We start from the raw sequence: 18,087 nt of genomic DNA on the forward strand, positions 1-18,087 counted from the left end.
GCAGCCAGTACTGCAGGCAGACCCTGGGTAGACATTGGATCTCTCAGTAGCTTGCATGCATACCAGGACCATGTCAGAGCACTGGCCAACTTCATGCATCCTCCTGTCCTTATGGCATGTATGACACCAGCCTGTACTGTAGGATCCAGCATCTACCCCTGATTGTTCTCCTCCCTGAGGATCAGCCAGAATGCAGAGACAGGGGGAGACCCAGGCTATAGACCGGCCACTGCAGCTTTTTAGTAAAGTAGCAAAGAGCTGGCAGAGATGAGCTGCCTATGGATCCAGCACACTGCAGGAAAAGTTATGTAGAGCCATGTTAACCCCCTAAACCCACAAAGGGTCCATTCAGAGCCAGCTCTTTGTGCGGGGGGTGAGAGCATAATGGGCAGTATGTAAAGGAACACACAGCCTTCCTTTTAGTCAGATCTTGTACACTGCTGAATAGGTTCGCTCCTCTTGTTCTTGATGGGAGCTGTAGAAGAACTGGAGTCAGCAAATTGTATTAAAAGAAAGGCAGAAACACTCCAGCCGAGGAGCCGAATCATGCCTTAAAGGGAAATGCCCCATGGTGCCGTGAAAAGTTAAAATCAGCAGAAACGTATACTAAGCAGACTTGTCGTGTAGTAAAGTGTTGTGTCCATCCCACATAAGTGCTCTATGTGTCGCCTGCCATCACCGATCATAGATTAATATTACTGTATTTCCCCCCCCCCTTTCTGTAGGTGGACTTTTCATGAAAAACACCATTCAGGAACACAGCGCGTTTTTATTCGCCGTTCAGCTGCACAACACCAACCAAAATAACACAGAGAGGCCCTTCCAGCTCTTTCACAATGTAGACCACTTAGACTCATCCAACAGCTTTTCTGTGACCAACGCTTGTAAGTATCTGAGAATGTTGAGAATGGCTCCAACGCTTGACTATTGAGTAGACCTAGCAAGGAACGCAGTGCCTCCTTAAGGGTTTGCTTACTAAGACGGATAGGTATGGAGTCTAACAGATCCATCCAGGCAGAGTTCAACCTAGTCATTGGTTGAGGCTACTCTTGTAAATGTGAGACTTATACAGTAATTATGCATTTCCATATTTTACGCGTTAAAGAGCAAAAAGTAAAATGCAGTGTAAAGTATAGAAAATCACTCTAGCGTGGTGTCTCTTTATCTGTCTACATGCCCTCTCTTTCTGTCTGTGTCTCATTTGCTTTTCTTTCATGGGTGGTTTTTGTATCCTCCTGTCTCTATCCCTCTCCTTCTTCTTCTTCTTCTTCTGTGATAGTACTGTGGCATGGCTGGTGATGTGAGCCTCTAATGCAGCACTTTCTAAGCCTGGACATGAATTAACAATCATTGGGATCTGTATGCCCTGTCATACCATGAAAATATTTCATTGGCTGTAAGCCTACTATAGGATGGGCTGCTGGCGGATGCTCTCATTCTGGAGAAGACATCAGAGTTTTATGGCATAGTATTTAATGAGCTCTTCTCTGCAGTGCTCGTTTCGCTTCTGTGGGCCACATGAAATAATAAGTATACTGGGCAAATAAATGTGTGTAGTGTTGCTGAACCTAGTCCCCCAGGAGCAAATTTATATTAGGGTTGATATCTTCTTGTAAGATGTATATATGTTAACATTTTACCCAGACACAGCATAGCCAGGACCTGACTGTGCTGCAGTGCCAGAGCCAACATCAAAAGCTAGACGTTGGCAGGCTGTGATTCCTTCTCGTTCCTGCTCTAAAGTCCAGCACTGGGTACTCTAAACTGCAGTAATGGGGCCTTCTGGCTCTGAAAACCCAGTTGACCAAGAGGCTGATTTCCAAGGCGCTGTGTATAGCATAGTATCTACTAATATCAGTGCTACTGGATAGTGTACTGCCTTTGACATGGGAGACCGGGGCACGAATCCTGGCTAGGTAGGATCATGACCGATTCAGTAGGAAGTCCTTGGGCAAGACTTCCTAACACCGCAGGGTGGCCCCTTGAGCGCGCCCCTTAGTGAGCGCGACAGGAGAAAAGCACTATACAAAATGTTAGGATTAGGATTACTTAAGGGTGCATCATGGGCATTTCTTATCAATTGCTAGTCAGTTCTTTGACATGGACATTTTTAGTGGCAATGTACTTACTGATGTCTCCAATTCGAAAACAAATATTCACCTTTGGCTTTTTTGGTCATGATGCTTTACCAACCTGGTATTGAAAGTTTTCAAAGTTCACCTGCTACTGAACGCCTGCACATTTTACAGTCTATTGCTCCTGTTGCTGAATGAATGTCATTTCCATCAAACACTTTAGTTCCTTAATCCTTAATCAAAGTAATCCCTTCAAGAGGTTGGCTTTGTAGCACCATTTCTCAAATATCAATGAATGGATTAAACGTAAATGCACGAAGCCCTTACACGTAGTTTTCGGTAATTGATTTCAATCAGCGATATTTCCTTATGGCAATTGCAGAAGGAATCCACTGCCATCTAACACCTCTTAGGGTAATTAGCTAAATGAAAAGAGCTGGTGGGTGTTTGGAATTATATTAATATCTATGTGTTTCTGGTTATGTAAAGTGCAGAATGTAGACGCTCAATCTTAATTGCCATCTGAGCACAAAATCTGAAACCCAAGTAAGGAATCAGTCAAGTCGGACCATAGGTGGTCGTAATAATAAAAAAACGTACAGGGCGTCAAATCAAATGAAAACCAATCATTTTTCACACGTCAGAAAGCTTTTACCTCCTGATTCCAAAGAATGAAATACTTACCCAGCGCTGAGCCACCGAACATGAAAGAGTCTATGAACTCAGCAAAGGTGAAGTGCCAAGTCATCACTTTAAATTGTACTCAGTAAATTTTGTCAGAATAAATTAATTTGTCCTATTTTGCTGTTTTTGGGTTAAAAAAAAAAAAAGGAAAAAGGAGGCTTCATTCAGCTCTAGCGAGGTCATTTGCCCAGACGTGATGGACAGGGCTGCTAGAATGATGTCGTTTGTTCACTTTCTGCCTGTTAGAGGAAAACACTCTTCTCAAGATTTAGAGGGCTCCTGCTTCCAAAGTGATGAGAGTGCCAAGAACGTCCTGCAGCAGTGCCACAGAAAGCAGAGCTGACACAATTTATGTCATTTTAGTTCTGGAGACGCTCTCTGTTTCTTGATAAATAACCCTCTTATCCCCATATGTACATAATGCAGCTGCTGTAACGCTTTGTCCTTGAATTCCACAGTGGTCTAACCCTCCGATCGCATTATAACGTAGCGGAATTAACGCTTTAGTAGATGTCAGTAAATCCATCTTCCATTAAGATGAATGCAATAGACTGGAGTGCTTCAGAAGGCACCGCAAAGTGTTGGCCCTTAAAGGCCAAAGTCTTGTGTTCCATAGAGACGCTCAGGATCTGAACGTGTTCTTAGTCGCACTTTTCCCATTGTGAGAGCACCTGGTATTTGTGAGAACAATAAGGACACAGGTGGCGGCCGTCAGGCGGTGGAGACGTGACCAAGATGTAGGTGAAATCAGCGTGTCCATGAAAGGCCCAGCGCTTTTCTAATATTATTTATTTGAAGGCCCCATTAATTCCACGTCGCTGTACAACAAGAGGGGGGGGGGGGGGGTTACACATACATAATATAAAAATGCAAATATGATAAACATGAAACTAGTAACAGGTGGGTACAGAAGGAAAGAGGACCTGCCCGTGAGAGCCTACAGATGTAATACATTTTAAATTAATAGGTAATAAACCAGTCTTAAAAATTGATTGTCAAGTGATTGCTTACTGCTAGTGGCCACGTGGATTTGCAGGTTTTCCCGCATTAGCAATAAACAGTTGTTAATTTAATGATCTATAACAAAAACGCCATGGCCACCACCTCCTGACCGCCCACCGCCAGCCATGTGCACATACACATAGACAGATATGCAAAAAAACACATATTAAAAAGCACACACACATGTACAAATAGACCAATATCCAAAAGTATACCTACACAAAGGCACAAATAAATATACAGGTATATACAAACACATAGACACATACATACAGCCACACGCACATATATACAAATACTGAGGCACTGATCCCCATCTTGACTCTTAAAGATTTGAGTAAACAATGGCAAGAAAAGAATAGATTTTTTTCAATGGTTTTTGTGTCTTTTTAGATCTGCTATTGTTATTCGGTTCGGTTTACTCACTTATATAGCACTGACAGCGTTTTACAGACATTCCCATCACTTTCTGTCTCCGGTGGAGCTCACAGTCTAGGTTTCCTCTCAGTAAGACTTTGGTGTGTGGGAGGAAAACCAGGCAAACACGGGGAGAACATACAAACCATGCAGATGTTTGAGCCTAGGACCCCAGCACCGTCTGGCACCTGTGCTAACCACTGAGCCACCGTACTGCTACATCCATCCATCCATATATATATTCACAAACAGCCGTGCATAGACACAGACGCAGATCCATATGCACACGTACATAGACGCATGCACACGTCCTTTGTTCCTCTCTCAATAGCCTCGAATGCTCCTCGCACTCATTGAGCTTCTCTTCTATTAAGACACATGATTGTGTCAATACCTTACACCAATGTCATTTACAGACAGTCAAGAGGCAGTAGATGCATGAGGCAAATCTAAAAATGGTTGAACTGAGTTATGGCAGCAGTAATAGGGAGGGTGTTCCACTGCAGCTAACATCTCACTGCAAGGATGAATGGGGATTATGTGAAGGTTCCATAGATGAAAATGTATTGAAGGAAGCCAGCGGTGTTTGTGGGCTCTGCTGTTGTAGTGCATTCCACTACATCCGCTCAGCCTCTGCAGTGTCAGCTCATTAGCACACAGATCTCATATCCCCTCTCTGCACTGTCATTGCAAAAATTGCTGTTGTATGTATTACCTTTACAGTCAGCTATGTTCTTGAATTACGCTCTGTTTGCAAGTCACGATAAGGGGAAAGAGCTGAGAAAAAACAAATGTAACCTTAGGGTTATTTGCTTTGGAATATTGCTAACAAAGCATTAGTACAAATCCTATTCTGTTCATTAATGTTGAGGATAAGGGCAGATTAGCAAGTGGATGGAAAATGTACGTACAAGAACGACTCCTTTCATCCAAAAAGAGTTGCCACATGGTGTGTAGCCTGCAGGGCAGGTTTAGGCAGGGATCTCGTAGAACTTTGTCTATATTTGCAGGTCATGACAGTTTCAAAATTAGTTATAAGCAATCAGAGCAAGTGTACATAGGAAACCATTAGAGGAGCTTGCATTTTCCTGTTGATGAATTAATAGTCTTCACCACAGGGTCAACATCTTCATGGGGTTCCACCAGGTACTCCAGTTTCCTCCACTGACAGGTCTGTTGCCTCCCTATGATATTTGCCCTATTGTGTATTTGTGTGTTTAAAGGGTTTGTCTGGGTTCAGAGCTGAACCCGGACATATCCCCATTTTAACCCCTCTGCCCCCCCCCCCCCTGACTTGAGCATCGGAGCATTTCACGCAAGGTTTTTTTTGTTTATATTATTACACTGCTAGGCGGAGGCTTCCGCCTAGCAGTGACCCGGTGACGTCACCATCTCGGATGGGCGGGCTTTAGCGCTACACTAGCCAATTTATAGGCTAGAGTAGTGATAAAGCCCACCCATTAGTGCCAGTGATGTCATCGGTCTCACTGCTAGGAGGAAGCATCTGTCTAGCTTTCCCCATGGAGAACATCACTAGATGCTAGATACGATACAGCGCAGGGCAATGGAAAGCATCAGAGCATGAAATTCTCCGATGCTCATGTCAGGGAGGCTGAGTAGGGGAAGAAGGGATATGTCTGGGTTCAGCTCTGAACCTGGACAACCCCTTTAAGATGGGGAATGTAGATTGTGAGCCTCATTGGGAAACAGAGTGGTGCCAATCTCGGGACTGTGAAATAAATTTGTGTTATATAATAACCGGAAATATATGCACAAAATGGCAAGTATATTGTACAGTATCTTGAGTATGGTACCTGGATAAGGAAAGAGGCTGCGACTCTAATACCGTAAAACGGAAATACTGCATAAAAAGTCTCCAACACGGCACTCTATCTTTTATTTGTTGTTGCTTATATAACACCCACATACTCCATAGCACTGTATGGGATACTCTTGACTCTGATAATCTGTCACCATTTGGTCTTACTATTTAAATTCCAGATTTTTCCACATATAGACACCCTAGAGCTCATTTCATGGAAAGCTATTGATCTATTATTATCTGTATGTGTTTTAAAGTGAGGGAGGAAACTGGAGGAAACCAGTATAAGCACAGAGAACATACCAACTCCATGCAGATTTTATTCATAGTAGGTGGGATTCAACCTTAGGCCCCCAATGATTCAAAGCAACAGAGAAAACCACCTGAGAAGAGTTAAAGGGGTTTTATGACCCCCAAAGCAAATTGAATTATTGTCTTGAAACTGTTTAGAATAAAGAAAAAAAAAAAAAAGACACTGCCCTCAGTAGTCCCCAAGCAGCACACAGCCACTGAGTCCAGAGAATGGCTGCAGTGGAGCACATGACAACGGATGAAACATAATACTTGTGATCCACCGATGAAATCCTCTGCACTGGAATAGAGCGCTGATGAATAGCTATGTAGATTCGTTGCTTGGGGCCATACTGACCCTAACTTGCACTTGAGCTGGCTTATATTGCTCAAGTGCTTGCAGCAGAGCCCTTCAGTTCTATCCATGAGTGAATATAGCAAAACGTGAAATGTTGGGATAATGGATCAGGGCCACTATGAGGCTGCATTGACTAGGGTCATCTTCCAGCCAGAGTCAACCTTGTTGGGTCAGTTACTGTGGTTTTGTAGCTAAACACTTTAGGGTGAGCATGGTCCCCCTGACACGGTACATTAGGGATAGAAACCAGACCTCACCCATATGCTGTCTCCACCAATAACTGAGGATCGAGATACCTCAAACACTCCACCACAATCACAGGAAGCAGCAAGACGAGATTGACTATATTATCTATCACACATTTTGTTGGTGCATTCTATGAAATTTTGGAGGATGCTTTTTATACATTTTGGATTTCATGGTTTAACAGAGCAAAGTAAGCATTACCTCTTAAGTTGCCCAGAACTCCAATGCAGCTCTTCTAGTCCTCCATGCTACTGGAGCCAACCCTTTAAACCAGGGCTACACAACCTGCGGCCCTCAATATCATTCTGTGCGGCCCCCAACCATCTGGTGACCGACATGTATGTCTATGTCTTGTGGCCGCTCACCATGCATTTTTACATATATTCTCCCATTAGAAGGGAATCCTGGAGGTGTAATCAGACATTTATAGTATATACTGTATGTACAATACACCATAAATACAGTATATCAGTTGGTAATACCCCTTTAACTTTTATTTTAGGCCCTTGGGATTCTTTCAGTCTGACAATGAGGCCCCCAACCAGAAAAGGTTGTGCATCCCTGCTTTAAACCCATTTCACTTGAAATATGTTGTTTTCCTAACCAGGGGCGGAATGACAACTCATGGGGCTCCCGGGCAATAGGAGATGATGAGGCCCCTGTGTCCCCGCCCACCCTCAAGCCACACCCACACACAGCCGCACCCACATATCGCGCCACCCACCTCACCTACACTTGGTGCAGAATTTCTCTTCACTTACCACGTATACAGTATAATATACGGTATACCAACACCAAGTATACAATATAATATACATTATAGCACCACTACATTTATTTATTATCAAAAAGCATCATACATGACAACAAAATATACATTTTTTACTGTCTCTTTAAGCAAAAGCCAGAATATAATAAAAACAGACATTAAACTACATTTATAATAAAGCAACTTATAAAAGAAGCTAATCAGTCGCCTGCTGTGCCGTCCTCAGCTTGCTTCCGCAGATTCTTTCCCCTCCTTTCTGTCTCTCCTCAGTGCGCAGGCTCTGTTAGCTCCTCATCCCTACCCAGAGATCTGGCATCGCAGGGACAGTATGATCCTATGCGCATGCGCGATTACAGATTAAAGATGGCTGCCAGTCAAGATGATTTTTGTTTTCAAAATGTGACTATGTGTGGCAGACATACCACATTGCAGCACAGCAGAAAGGCCCATCAGCAGACTTGTAAAAAAAATTGTTCCCGGGCCCGGACTGTGGGAACTTCCAGCTTTAAAGATGACCTCCGCTGCCCTCGCGCGGCGGCCATCTTAGTGACATTCATGTGCGGATGAACACAGAGCGGTGATTATTAGAGTGGCAGCAGCCTGTAAAAAGAGCCTGGCCTGTTATTGGCACTTCCAGGGTTAAAGATGGCCACTGCTGCCAACGAGCGGCGGCGATCTTGACGACGTTACTGTGGCAGGCCTGTGCGGAAGAGAACAGAGCTCAGAGAGTGGCAGCATCACCGATCAGAGAGGCAAAGCTAGCAACCAATAAAAGGTACCAGGAGCCTAGTGGTGTAACTAGAGTGTTATGGGCCCCAGTGCAAACTTTGGATTGGGGTCACCCGCCCCCCGAATTTATACAAAGAGGTGGCAATTTTTTTTTACACTAAGCCCAATGCATGGCTACACTCACCCAGTCCTAACTAATAAAATCTGGTCCTACCTCATCCAGGGTGTCGCTGGCGTCGACCTGATGTCCACTGGATCCAGAACAAGGTCCCTGTAGTGATAGAGAAAAAAAGAATAATCACATAAGGGAGGGATGGTGACTGCCCCTGTGAAATCACCAGCAGGGGGCGCTGTGCTGGCCTGTAAGACTGAGCCATGCCAATGTATAGCCGGGTAATCTAGGGCATTTCCACTGCATTGGACTGGCAAGTGCTACAGCACAGTACTAATGCCCACATTGTGGCCCTTCACAGTAATTAAGCCCACCTCACAGCTGTTATACCCAGATATGTTCCCCCCTAACAGTAGTTATAACCAGATATGTTCCCCCCCTCACAGTAGTTATGCCCAGTTATGTGCCCCCTGACAGTAATTATGCCCAATTATGTGCGCCCTCACAGCAGTTATTCCCACATATGTGCCCCTCACAGTAGTTATGTCAGATTATTTCCCCCCTCACAGTAGTTATGCCAGATTTTGTGCCCCTTCACAGTAATTATGCCCAATTGTGTGCCCCCTCGCAGTAATTATGCCCAATTATGTGCCCCTCACAGTAGTTATGCCCATATATGTGCCCCTCACAGTAGTTATGCCCATATATGTGCCCCTCACAGTAGTTATGCCCACATATGTGCCCCTCAGAGTAGTTATGCTCACATATGTGCCCCTCACAGTAGTTATGCCATATTAGGTGCCCCCTCAAAGTAGTTATGGCACATTAGATGCCCACTTTTATGCCCCCTCACTCTAGTTGTGGCCCCCTTTTGCCTCCAGTCTGCAGCTTTATGGGGAGGAAAAAAACATATATAATATACAGTAATGGCGTATCTCTCGGGGTCACCCCTCACATATATAATATATGGTAATGACGTACCTCTTAGGGTCACCTCTCATATTTGCCGCCTCTAGATATGGAGGCCACTCCTTTTATAGGGGCTCTCATTTTGACTGGTGTTTTATGTGGGGCTTTCTGACCTGTTTATGGGGCCCCCTGCCCGAAGTGCGCATATGACTATCATTTCCCCCCCTCTCTCTCACATGTACTGCTCTCTATCAATCCCCCCCCTCACATGTACTGCTCTCTATCAATCCCCCCCTCTCTCTCACATGTACTGCTCTCTATTATTTCCCCCCTCTCTGACATGTACTGCTCCCCGTGGTCCCCGCCACCACACCGGCTGCAGCCATCTTTCCAGCAGTAAGCCCTGCCTCTTCTCATCCGATCACGTGACCCACCCTTAACCCCTTCCGGCTTCCAGTATGGTTTCCCGGCCAGTGTGTGAATAGCCTCCTGTGACCTGCTGCCACTGTGTATTTTAGAGCGGCGGGTGTCAGGCAAGCGATCTGGGCAGTGCAGCAGGACTACAAGTCCCAGCACTTACAGGATGACCAGTGCACCTGAGAGAGGAGGACATCAGGTCGGTGAGGTGTGTGCATAGCATGATGTGCCGGGCTGACACCATGCTTGAACAGCGCTCTGACGGGGCCCGGCATTTTCACTGTACTTCATGCCGGGCCCCGTCAGAGTGCTCCCATTACATGTAAGCACAGCGGGCCCCCTCCTCCAGCCAGGCCCTGTCGCGGTCCCCCTAGTGGCCGCGGGCCCTCGACCCATGCCCGAGTGCCCGAATGGTCAGTCTGCCCATGTTCATAAAAACTTAAAATCAAAACTATTTCCAGGGCCAATGATTTTTGTCTATACTTTAAGTATCAAAAACATACCTTTGGAGATTGAATCGCATATACAGGGAGTGCAGAATTATTAGGCAAGTTGTATTTTTGAGGATTAATTTTATTATTGAAAAACAACCATGTTCTCAATGAACCCAAAAAACTCATTAATATCAAAGCTGAATATTTTTGGAAGTAGTTTTTAGTTTGTTTTTAGTTTTAGCTATTTTAGGGGGATATCTGTGTGTGCAGGTGACTATTACTGTGCATAATTATTAGGCAACTTAACAAAAAACAAATATATACCCATTTCAATTATTTATTTTTACCAGTGAAACCAATATAACATCTCAACATTCACAAATATACATTTCTGACATTCAAAAACAAAACAAAAACAAATCAGTGACCAATATAGCCACCTTTCTTTGCAAGGACACTCAAAAGCCTGCCATCCATGGATTCTGTCAGTGTTTTGATCTGTTCACCATCAACATTGCGTGCAGCAGCAACCACAGCCTCCCAGACACTGTTCAGAGAGGTGTACTGTTTTCCCTCCTTGTAAATCTCACATTTGATGATGGACCACAGGTTCTCAATGGGGTTCAGATCAGGTGAACAAGGAGGCCATGTCATTAGATTTTCTTCTTTTATACCCTTTCTTGCCAGCCACGCTGTGGAGTACTTGGACGCATGTGATGGAGCATTGTCCTGCATGAAAATCATGTTTTTCTTGAAGGATGCAGACTTCTTCCTGTACCACTGCTTGAAGAAGGTGTCTTCCAGAAACTGGCAGTAGGACTGGGAGTTGAGCTTGACTCCATCCTCAACCCGAAAAGGCCCCACAAGCTCATCTTTGATGATACCAGCCCAAACCAGTACTCCACCTCCACCTTGCTGGCGTCTGAGTCGGACTGGAGCTCTCTGCCCTTTACCAATCCAGCCATGGGCCCATCCATCTGGCCCATCAAGACTCACTCTCATTTCATCAGTCCATAAAACCTTAGAAAAATCAGTCTTGAGATATTTCTTGGCCCAGTCTTGACGTTTCAGCTTGTGTGTCTTGTTCAGTGGTGGTCGTCTTTCAGCCTTTCTTACCTTGGCCATACAGTATCTCTGAGTATTGCACACCTTGTGCTTTTGGGCACTTCAATGATGTTGCAGCTCTGAAATATGGCCAAACTGGTGGCAAGTGGCATCTTGGCAGCTGCACGCTTGACTTTTCTCAGTTCATGGGCAGTTATTTAGCGCCTTGGTTTTTCCACACGCTTCTTGCGACCCTGTTGACTATTTTGAATGAAACACTTGATTGTTCGATGATCACGCTTCAGAAGCTTTGCAATTTTAAGAGTGCTGCATCCCTCTGCAAGATATCTCACTATTTTTGACTTTTCTGAGCCTGTCAAGTCCTTCTTTTGACCCATTTTGCCAAAGGAAAGGAAGTTGCCTAATAATTATGCACACCTAATATAGGGTGTTGATGTCATTAGACCACACCCCTTCTCATTACAGAGATGCACATCACCTAATATGCTTAATTGGTAGAAGGCTTTCGAGCATATACAGCTTGGAGTAAGACAACATGCATAAAGAGGATGATGTGGTCAAAATACTCATTTGCCTAATAATTCTGCACGCAGTGTAAGTATAGACAGAATGTGCTAAAATAAGATATCTCTATGTATATAAAATATAGTAGAATCAGCCATTGATGTAATGTATAGGAGAAATGAGAGGAGATCACTGCAGCTGTAGTACCTGTATCTGTCTGAGGACAGTTATTGTATATGACGCCAGTAATCTCGCAGCCAGTAGATAGCGTTCAGTCAGTACTGTCTCAGATTTCTTACGCACAACATACCAGATTAAGGGTCCATTCACACGTCCGCAATTTCGTTCTGCATTTTGCGGAACGGAATTGCGGACCCATTCATTTCTATGGGGCAGCACGATGTGGGTCCGCAATTCCGATCCCGAAAAAAAATAGAACATGTCCTATTCTTGTCCGCAATTGCGGACAAGTATAGGCATTTTCTATTAAGTGCCGGCGATGTGCGGTCCGCAAAATGCAGAATGCACATCTCCGATGTCCGTGTTTTGCGGATCCACGCATCCGTGGATCCGCAAAACACACACGGGCGTGTGAATGGACCCTTAGGACCAGTCTTGATTGGTAGACTCCCTAGATCCTTTCAGAGGTTATACAAGTATTTATAAACCTTTCAATGACACTTTCAATGTATAAATTGTTTTCTTGCCATCAGTCCCCGGGTTGTCCTCCTCCCAGATGTGTACAGATTTCTGTGATGGAGTTTTATAGCATCTGTGCTTGGTGTTCGAGTTCAAATAAAAAAATATATATATGGCAGCGTGCACCTGCGCATTGGGATGTGCTGACTGACCCTCTCTTTGGTATTGGAGTTCAGCCCTATTCACTTGAATGGGACTGAGCTGTGCCTAGGCCACGTGACATATGAGCGTCATGTCATTGGCCTAGGGTGAGGTGCAAGGAGGAGACGGTGCTCACTGAAGCGCTGAGGCCTCTTCAAGCAGCTTGGGGGTACTGAAGTTGGACCCCAATCGATCAGATACTGATGACCTAGTATAAAACACGTGGAAAATCCCTTTAATCTTTGTAGAAATTGTGCAATTGTCATTTTTTATCTAGACAGTTTATGTTTTCTCTTGTTGTCGCTGGTGTAGGAACCACCTACAATTACTGGGTGGTCACAACAGCCTGTGCATTTCTAGAATTTGCATGTCTGATTCACCACACTGATTTTACTTTTTAACTCTTTATGAGCATTAGCCTCGATTGTTATAACTCAGACACCCCCTTTAAGAATGGTAGCAGTCACTCTCCGTAAACAACTTTTTTCTTCTCCTGCTTTAAACCACTGCTTCTAGCTGCCCCTATACTTTTAGCAAGAATGTTGCCTCAAAGTTTCTGCAAAATGCTATATAATGTCTGCTTGAGACCAAGATTTGCTCTAATTAGGAGAAAGGGGCATCACGTTAACTGGCTGCCATTTAGGTGTACCCTAACTGCTTGCAAATTACATCTAATTGCCCAGCTACACCTGTAGCTGCATTTAAACTATGGCAAGTACAGGTGCATCCCAACAATTGGTCCACATGTGGTCCTCGTGGGTAGGCTTCATCCTGTACAGACACAATTAAAGGGGTTCACCAGGAATGATTCAAAATGGCCACCAGTACCCTTTCCTAGAGTGTGAGCCTAAATAATTAAGACAGGACAATATCATGAACTGAATTGTAATGGGACGGCTCACTCTCTATATACACGGATAGGTGTCAATGTCCAAAATGAATCACCCCTTCAAAAACAGTAAATTTAAATAGTATTGGACCAGCACTCAAACATATGGGTTCACGTAAAGAACCAATAAAGTAAAATAGTGCAAGCTATTAAAACATAAAAAACATAAAAGCATACATACACGTAATAGTGGGATGGATGAGATAATGGATGGACTATCTCATGTATCAAGTCCATAAGATGCAGGTAATTGGAGAAAATGGATAATGTCCCGTACTTATGCGAATATTACCTATTAGGCAAAATCGATAGCAAACAGTCTCATAGTATGATGAGTATGATACTCACTATTTACTGCGCAACTCTGTGGCGTCCCACATGTAAGAGCGCTTACCTCGGTGTCGATTCAATCCAATGCGAACGGCAGAGTGTAGTTGCTTACTGACGTCATAAAATTGGATCTCCGTAAGATTGCTTCAATTATCGCGAGATGAGCTGTTACTTTTTTTTTCGTATAATACAGACTCTTCAATCGCGGCTAAAAATCGCAGTGAAGCTTCGATCTTGTGATCATACTGTAGATTGCTATCAGTAGCCAGCCGTTAATAAAGTCGACCACCAGTCGGTTTGCTTTTGTTCGTTTCAGAAAGAAATTTCAACATTGAAAGATACCAAGGAAATTTCTTTCTGAAACGAACGAAAGCAAACCGACTGGTGGTCGACTTTATTAACAGCTGGCTACTGATAGCAATCTACAGTATGATCACAAGATCGAAGCTTCACTGCGATTTTTAGCCGTGATTGAAGAGTCTGTATTATACGAAAAAAAAAGTAACAGCTCATCTCGCGATAATTGAAGCAATCTTACGGAGATCCGATTTTATGACGTCAGTAAGCAACTACTGTACACTCTGCCGTCGCATTGGATTGAATCGACACTGAGGTAAGCGCTCTTACATGTGGGACGCCACAGAGTTGTGCAGTAAATAGTGAGTATCATACTCATCATACTATGAGACTGTTTGCTATCGATTTTGCCTAATAGGTATTATTTGCATAAGTACGGGACATTATCCATTTTCTCCATTTACCTGCATCTTATGGACTTGATACATGAGATAGTCCATCCATTATCTCATCCATCCCACTATTACGTGTATGTATGCTTTTATGTTTTTTATGTTTTAATAAATTGTACTATTTTACTTTATTGGTTCTTTGCGTGAACCCATATGTTTGAGTGCCGGTCCAATACTATTTAAATATCATGAACTATTCTTTATTTATATACTAATTCTTACACAGAAAACCACTTGCCTTCTAGAAAAAAAAAGTGTAGTCATAAAGATCTAATCTTATTGGTTGTGATGACTAAAGGGCCCTTTACGTGGACTGAGAATCACATAGATCATTGCTAAAGAGTGTTCATAGCAACACTCATTAGTTATGATCTGGCAGTGTAAATGTACTGCCGATTACCCAATAGATTGTTTGTGTAAATACAAAAATCCTTGTTTCGCGACAGCAGACCGTGCTATGTAAACACGATCTGCTACCGGGAAACAATGAGTCTGTATGGAGAAGAGTAATGGCATTAGCGATAGTTCCTTCCCATACTCTGGAGGAAATTGCTGTATGTAAATGCAGGGGTCTCTTCCACCAGCCAGTGGCAGATTGCTGAGAAGAAATGCTTCCTTCCCGACTATCTGCTGTAACCTACATTTTAGCAGAACAGTTTTTGCAATGACGGTCATTGTGTGAATCCAACTTCATTTTACATTAATATTTGGGTTGAAGTATCCGAAGTTGACTGTGATCCGAATTTCAGGGAAAATTCTATTTGATGCAGAGCTGAATTTGCTCACGCTTCGTGGTAATGAATCAATTTTCCTTGAAATAGCGTAAAAAAATATGGATTACATCATCCAATTGAGCCCAAAGAGGCCGCTGCGTCCATCTTGATTGAAGATCCCATGCAAAATGTCATGCGCTGTGACGTATGACGTGATGTCACCGCACCAGACAGTGTGATGATGTCATTTTGCGGGATCTTCAATCAAGATTGCTGCAGCAGCCTCGTCGCTCTGAAATGGATTAGGTGAGTATTATTTATTTATTTTTTTAACCCCTGAAAGGCATCCATTTTTACATCAGATGCCGCATTCAGCGATGAACACGGCATCTGAGGGGTTCAATGACAGGGGGGCGGCACAATTGCCATTCCCCGTCATTGCGGCCGCTATTTACAAAGAAATGTGCTTTGTGACAAAGTAATTATTTGTGAAATTCGGCAAAGCAGCCAAATCAAAGATTTCAAAACTTCGCTCAACGCTAATCAATATCTACATCCTAAATTATTTAATTAGGGTGCCCTTAAAAGGTGCAGCCCATCCCCAGTTAGGGTATAACCACATGGCTGTGGTTGCGATGTGGCTGTGTTGCGGTCAAGTACTGCATGGTTGTTTAGGCTACAGCTGGCCCGATTAATCTTATGAGGACTGCACTGTATAGTCAGTCTGCATTGTTAATGGCCGCACAGCACCCACGATACCATGTGTCCTTTAACAATGCAGACCAACTGGACAGTGCAGTCCTCATTAGTTTAATTAAGCCCCAATGTGGCCCGTATTGCTACATGTTAGCTGACCACCATTTGGCAGTACCCTAACTGCTTTCGGATTTCATCTAATTGCCAAGCTTAAACTGTGTGTTCTCTTGGGTAGGCTTCATCCTGTACAGACACCCTTAAAGGGTTTCACCAGGAATGATTCAAAATGGCCACCAGCACCCTTGTCTAGAGTGTGAGCAAGACTGGTTCCCTCCACTTGCAGAGCTGCCGAGGGGAGTTGAAAGGGCAGGGCCTCATTACACACTACACTCTGGCACTTGCATATACTACATATTGGTGAGCGTTCCTGTCAGGCTGTTCATCCATGATGGCATATCATAGGCAGGATCTCATCATTGCCATCTATTGTAGAGCAGCGCAGTGTGTAGTGAGACCCTTCCCCCTATCCCACAGCCAAGCTTGGGTTTTAACCCTTGCAGAACCAAGGGTTATTCATTGGATTTGGAATATTGGCTTTACGGTATTAAGCCTGTCTGTCTCATTTGGCATGTATAGTCAAGTGGAGAGCGATTACAAAGTACGTCTCTCACTTTGGAGGGCCTCTCCTGTCCTGTATCACACAAACGTATCCATCAATTGAATGTGCGCTGTGCAATGCTTAATTTCCCCTGTGGTAGTACTGCAAGGAAATTGAACACTTACTGCCATGTTTCCCCAAAGCTAGCACTGCGATCTTCTTATTGTCAAGAGACTCTCTTAACAAGTAGAGATTGTCTAAAGTGGACATCCCCTTTCAGGCTAATAGGCCTGATGTAGACTTTATGGTACAATTTAATTTGAATTGAAAAATCTGACAGAGCTTACACTGAGAAGGGTTCATTTATGTACCTATCTCAACGGTAGGAATATTGACCCTCTATTTCTAGTTGAAAAAAATCTGTTTAGTGTAGAAAAATCTTACTGTTTGGAAACGATAATGTAAATGCTGTTTGCAGATCTGTTATTCTTATCATATTGTATATCGTACTGTATATAAAGATAGCCATAATTCCTCATCATAAAGCCTACTTGATCTGTAAAAGTCTTTACAAAAGTGAAAATAGAAAAAAAAAAGCAAGACATATATTACATTATGAACATTAAAATAAAAAAAATAAACCATGGTTTGTAGAAAACACTGCACACTAGACACCATCAGGTTGATTTTTGATATTTTACGTCTGTTCCAATTCGACCACAGGTTTGACATTGTCAGTTATACTGTAGCGGAACAGCAACCCTTGCTGTATGTAAAATGCAGATGTCCTCACACTGGAAATATTTAATAATTCATGGCTGCAAGGTCATCATGAAGAGTACTTGACATGCAATTCTCCCTTTACACCTAGCAGTTCGCCTTGCTTGAAGTAGAGGTACATTCTATGTAATCACTTTACCACTCAGGCTGTAAAATTTCAATCCAGATCCTACAGACAAGTCATTTTAAATATACGCTATATTCACTAGTATCCAGCATGCATTTACTTCTCTGCCATAAAGACGCTGTGCCAAAGGCTACAATGAGATTTAATACGGAGCAGGGAAATTGTGTTTTCAGCCTTGGTTCCATGTATCTAAAAAGGCATTACTGTGCTGATAACATTCAATATATAAAGAAATATGTATTATGCATGGCAGCCAACTTGCTTAGCTTTTCTTCAGATGTTAATTAGAAAACTAAATTTAAAGCATTGGTAATTAGTAGATTAAACTGCTGAGCCATGTATTTAACCGGAGCACGCTCATTTGCTTCCACATTGAACTAACCTACCTTCCTGTAATGTTTATCATGTTGGCGCCCAGGAACGAAATGAGCACCGCCAGTGGGCAGAGAGAATGAAACAGGGTGTTTAGACCATTATGCAGGACATGAAATATTTCTATATCCCTACACTCGCACCCTGTTCATGAATTAT

At 43.3% G+C, this 18,087-nt stretch overlaps 1 protein-coding gene across 2 annotated transcripts in view; it reads left to right on the top strand.

Moving 5' to 3' along the window:
- The window catches only part of GRIA3 (glutamate ionotropic receptor AMPA type subunit 3), a 382,312-nt gene that overhangs the window by 117 nt on the left and 364,108 nt on the right, over positions 1–18,087 (top strand). For both annotated transcript variants that reach the window (XM_040405082.1, XM_040405083.1), the window contains exon 2: positions 726–884. In XM_040405082.1, the coding sequence (XP_040261016.1) occupies positions 726–884 (159 nt within the window). The remainder of the gene's footprint in view (positions 1–725; positions 885–18,087) is intronic.

The sequence above is a fragment of the Bufo bufo genome, chromosome 8, assembly GCF_905171765.1.
Source record: "Bufo bufo chromosome 8, aBufBuf1.1, whole genome shotgun sequence".
Taxonomy (NCBI): domain Eukaryota; kingdom Metazoa; phylum Chordata; class Amphibia; order Anura; family Bufonidae; genus Bufo; species Bufo bufo.